This window comes from Vigna umbellata, chromosome 8 (assembly GCF_029865625.1).
Source record: "Vigna umbellata cultivar VRB3 chromosome 8, Vumbellata_1.0, whole genome shotgun sequence".
Classification (NCBI taxonomy): Eukaryota; Viridiplantae; Streptophyta; class Magnoliopsida; order Fabales; family Fabaceae; genus Vigna; species Vigna umbellata.
In genome coordinates, this window is record NC_142172.1 from 20,919,272 (window position 1) to 20,924,400 (window position 5,129).

Genomic DNA, 5,129 nt, shown 5'->3' on the forward strand with positions numbered 1-5,129 from the left:
TCTTAAGTCTTAAATAATCAACAAATCACATAATTAAACTAGGCCGTGAGTCCTTTGGGAGAACGATACTTGGTCTTGCCGAGTTTATTACTTGAAACGATTCGGTCACACTTGCCGATTGTTCAACAAGTTTGTGACATCATATTTTGGTGATCATAAATTTGTCCATCAATCATACCATATAAAAAAAGTCTCTTCTATTTGTATATTAAAATTTTACACTATGTTAATGGACGATATGAGATTTGTAAAGATTTGTATAAATAGTGGCTAAAGTTTAAACTTTGTCGTAAAAAAAAATCACACAATCACTATGTTCCGTTCCAAAAAGTGTACATTTGGCACATTCAACTAAGCAAAAGGCAAAATTTGAAAGCTAGAACTAGGAGAAATTGGATCTTGATGGCTTTGCCAATATTTAAAAGGAAGTAAAAAAATGTGCATGTGTTTACTCTATCGTGCGGTAGGTTGTGCAATGGAATCATCAATTGAGAGGAAGCTCTGAGGAGCAACCAAATCCATGTTGACCGAAGAATGAACCGAATTTCTTGGCTCATCCGAATTTCCTTCGGAGCCTCTTTCAATAGCAATGGCATCTTGTATCTCCTTCAGAACTTCTGAAATTGATGGCCGCATGTGTCCATGTGGTTGAACACACATCAATGCTATCTCTGCTATTTTCCACATTGATTGCAGGTCATATTTGTTCTGCAGCACGGGATCAATGATACCTTGTATGTCTCCACTCTCAACGTGTAGTTTTGCCTATCAAACAACATAGTTTAGATACTGATATCATATATATATTTATACATATCAAAGACAAATATAAGTATATGTTATCCAGTTTAAAGTATCGGTGTAATAAATGTAATTCAATGACATGCAAGTTCTTCAAATCTATTAACATCAAATTATTGTTATTTATAACATCAAAGTATGCTTTTTCTTAGAAATTAAAACTCACCCATTGGACTATGTTTCTGCAATTAGCACCAAAGTTGTCATTGGATATTGCTTCTTGACCAGATATGAGTTCAAGAAGAATTACCCCAAAACTATAAATATCACTCTTGTCAGTAAGCTGCTGAGAAATGTAGTACCTGTTGAAAGTTACAATGATAAACTTTGTCGTGGCACCCAACAAATAATAAACAGTAAATTCATGGAAAACAGTGAAGGCCTTACTCAGGATCCAAATATCCTACTGTTCCTCGTACTATGCTAGAAACATGGGATGCCCCATCCACAGCAAGTTTTGAAAGACCAAAATCTGAAACCTTGGCTTTCATTTGTCGGTCAAGAAGAATGTTGCTGCTTTTCAAGTCTCTGTGGATGACTGCAGGAACACAGCCTGTGTGGAGATACTCAATCCCTGAACATGCATAAGATGACACGCTTAATAACAATGTACAATTCAATCATCTTAAACTATATACATAAGTGATGTACTATAAACCTTTTGCAGCGTCTTCTGCAATCTCTAGGCGCTTCTTCCAATCGATACTCCGTCCGTGTGTTAATGGGGCTATAGAAATTTATGAATGGTTTAGTACATTGATTTCAGATTCTTCATTAAAATCATGCGGGCTTACTTACCGTAAAGATGTTCCTTGAGAGTTCCATTATGCATGAACTCATAAATGAGCATGCTATTTCCTTCTTCTCGACAATAGCCGAGAAGCTGTACCAAGTTTCTATGATGTATTCTTGACAGAAGAATCACCTGGATCAAACAAAAACATAACTATAATATGAATATCTATTCAATGCCAACACAGCTTAGTAAGAAATATACTACAGATCAAGACATGAAAATTTAACTAAGTCAATTAAACTGAGATGTCTGCAATGTTTGATTGCCGAAGTGGTTTATGAAGTGCAGGTTACCTCGTTGGAGAACTCTCGTTTGCCCTGGTAGGAATTACTGGTTAGAACTTTAACTGCTATCTCTTTTCCATCTTTCAGTTTTCCATAGTAAACAACTCCAAAACCACCGGAACCAATTTTTTTCTCAAAATTATTTGTAGATTTTTCGATTTCAGAAAAGCTGTAGCAATGTGCAGCTTCTGCAGGACCAATGCTTTTAGTAGGCTCCATACTTTGAGAAGGGTGGGAAACAAGGCTGTCTGTAAACAGTGTAAACAAATATCACATTCTGCCGTCTCAAAAATCTCAGAAAGAAATGGTATATAATTTTGATTCAGAGTCCTACTTTGTTCGTAATATCTGTTTTTTCCTTTATGCTTAAACAAGCATGATATAATAGTGGCCAAAAGCAGAACAGCAGCTCCAACTGATGCACCAATAATCACATACAAGGGTGTCTTTTTTCTGCTATCTTTACGAAGATTATCGTTTCCAGAGTAGCTGTTAGGGAGCAAAGTAAAAGTATAGGTCCTTATGTGAAAATGGTGAAGTGTAATGCTGCATAGCATTTAAGTTGAAGTAAACAACGTACTCACTTTAGAAAAGAAACTTTCTTCAGAAGATCCGATGGTACAGTTCCGGATAACATATTATTTTGGACATACCTACAACCATTTCAAGTGTTACAAAAATTGTGTCAAAATAAACCATGTATTATCAAAATAGGACAAAGGACATCAACAAAAAAGTACTTATTACTGCAGTGACTGTTGCTAAGCTTGTAAGTCATATTTGGATTTACAAAAAAGTATATCTAAGTTCAAATTTGATCGAATAACGATACCAAGTTCAAGATAGCTTACAATTCCCTCAAGTTTGGAAGGTTCACCAAAGATGTTGGGAGCGCACCTGTCAACTGGTTGTTCTCAAGATGACTGCAAGAGGAAGATGTTCTGGTTCAGTTAAAACTACAAAGAAAAGAAAAAAATAATATACGAAGAACTTATGTGCCATTACATGATCTTTAAGTCCATGCATCCTGTGAAATCTGGTATTGGGCCAGTCAACATGTTATCATCGAGCCATCTGCACCATGAATCAAATCATTGTGCCTCAAGTTTGAAAGATTTGAAGCAAAATACGAAAGCAAAACAGAACTTACAGTTCAACCAGACCAGTGAGTTTGGTTATCTCCAAAGGAATATTGCCCGTCAAGTTTTTATTGGACAACAAACTGCCATCACCACCAATACAAAGCAACTGTTATTACAAAAAGCTAGCTGGTTTTTCTTTCCTTCTCTTTCTCTTTTCTTTTTCGTTTGTTTGTTATATAAACCTTAAAACATGTAGAGTATTACATTGAAACTACTTTTGGCTGTTGATCTGAGCTACAGCGGACCCATGACCATGGAACAGGTAGACAAGGATCACCGCCTTCTTGTGCCCATTCTTCTGAGGAGTAGTGTGAAAGTACACTAGATATAACTTCTCCTGCAAAGTGGAAACCATGAAATCCAGGCACAGAAAATATAATAGGATGCTTCAAAGAGGATTTAACTTACCATCAGGAGAGCCGTCATTTTTCTCCAAATACTCATTAATCTCCATGGCATTTAGAAGAGGGCCCCTGGCAGAATCAGATGTTTTGGCAAATTTAAATGACAAAACAAAGGGTAAGGATAAATTGGTATATCCTGGTTCATAGAGGCGATATTTTCCTGGAGCATTTTCTTCAATATTTACTACAGGCTTACTAATATCCGGATGACCAGGAAGTACTAGTCTGAATTTCCTGGATTCATTTTCAGCCAAATCTTCAATCTCTGCGAAATAGGTGACTGCCCACGCAAAACCAGGAAAACCATCCAAGTTCAACCTGTAAGTTAGAGATCCATTTGTGCCCACTACACCACTCTGCATTACTTTCATTGGAGGCATTTCATCACTGCTAACTTCAATTGATTTGTTGGTGGAAATTTTCCTAGTTCCTGCAGCAACATCGACAAGATAGTTTGCTCTCTTGATAGAATCTGACTCCCAAATTCTATCAAATGGGTCATCAGGATACCTGATATGGCAGAAATACACACAATGAATGAAATGAGTCTTCAGAAGATTAACTAGAGCAACCTATGAAACAGAAAAGATTAAACCTAATACCTGATTGGAGCATCACTATCTGCACCAAAATTTATCCTGGCGGATACACTGAGGTAAAAGTGTTCCTCGGTGTATGTATAATAAACTGAACCATTGAATTGCCGGAGTTCAAGAGTAGATATGAATGGCTTTCCAGTTGTTGCATTTGATAAACATACACTAACTGTAGGACTTAAAGCCAGAAATATGAGCTCTCTCATTTCTATGGTGTTAGCATCAGATATAACTATAGTCGACCAATGAGTAGCACCAACAAAAATGTCAAATTTTGGATAAACATTGTTTGCATCAAAGTTCCCATACAAGAACGACGCCCTCAGTAAGTACCTTGTCCTACTAACAACATCAAGTGAGTAGCAGTATTTTCTAGAATCAGCAGGAAAATGTCGTACTGTTGTGTATTGCTTCCGTGTCTCATTTGCAACTGATATAGTGCTTATGTCTCCATACCTAAGTTCATCAGGAGTCCATGGAAGACCAATTTCGTCAGTGAAATTTTCTTTACCACCACAGTCCAGACTCACAAAACCTGCGAAACATGACATATTTTGTCACCAAATAACAGCATAATCTAGTATCCAGATTTTACTGAGGAAATCAAATCAAGTAAATATCAGACAATAATAGTCTATCGAGAATTGAGATAAAAGAAGAAACAGTGATAAAAGAACCAAGAATCAGTGCCAGAGAACAGAGACTACAGAGCACAATGGCGAACATCAAAACAAAAACACACTCTTCATTTTATTGCAGAAACCGGTGCTAGAGAAGAAAAATACTCAATCTTTGTGGAAACCAATAGAAGGGTAGAGAAGAAAGTTTGAAATAAGCAAAAGCAGAGAAGAGGGTACCTGGAATCTGAGCAGAAGAAAGGTGCAAGAGAAGTAGCAGCGTGAATGAGAAAGAGGACAGGAAGATGAAGAAGGGTACCCTATTCTCCATTTCTTCTCCAAGAAGGTTTCTAAAGAGAGCACCACACTATAAACAATAAATGTATGAAGGAAATTCAACTGAGAAAGCGACCTCAACGGTACCAAAACAGAAGTTTGAGTTTCTTTGTCACACTGAAAAATAAACAAAGCAAGATCCTGAAACAACAA

The 5,129-nt window shown here is 36.8% G+C and overlaps 1 protein-coding gene across 1 annotated transcript; it reads right to left on the bottom strand.

The window, feature by feature from the left end:
- Window positions 1-241: 241 nt before the first annotated feature.
- On the bottom strand, window positions 242-5,129 carry LOC148194235 (putative LRR receptor-like serine/threonine-protein kinase At1g67720). Its single transcript, XM_088097551.1, has 15 exons — window positions 4,881-5,129; window positions 4,030-4,558; window positions 3,432-3,937; window positions 3,228-3,360; window positions 3,032-3,103; window positions 2,887-2,955; window positions 2,733-2,804; window positions 2,466-2,534; window positions 2,216-2,370; window positions 1,891-2,129; window positions 1,600-1,726; window positions 1,460-1,528; window positions 1,189-1,375; window positions 968-1,103; window positions 242-765 (listed from the first exon to the last, which is right to left on the bottom strand). The coding sequence occupies exons 1-15, from the start codon at window positions 4,969-4,971 to the stop codon at window positions 454-456; spliced, it is 2,766 nt and encodes a 921-aa protein (XP_087953677.1). The 5' UTR covers window positions 4,972-5,129; the 3' UTR covers window positions 242-453.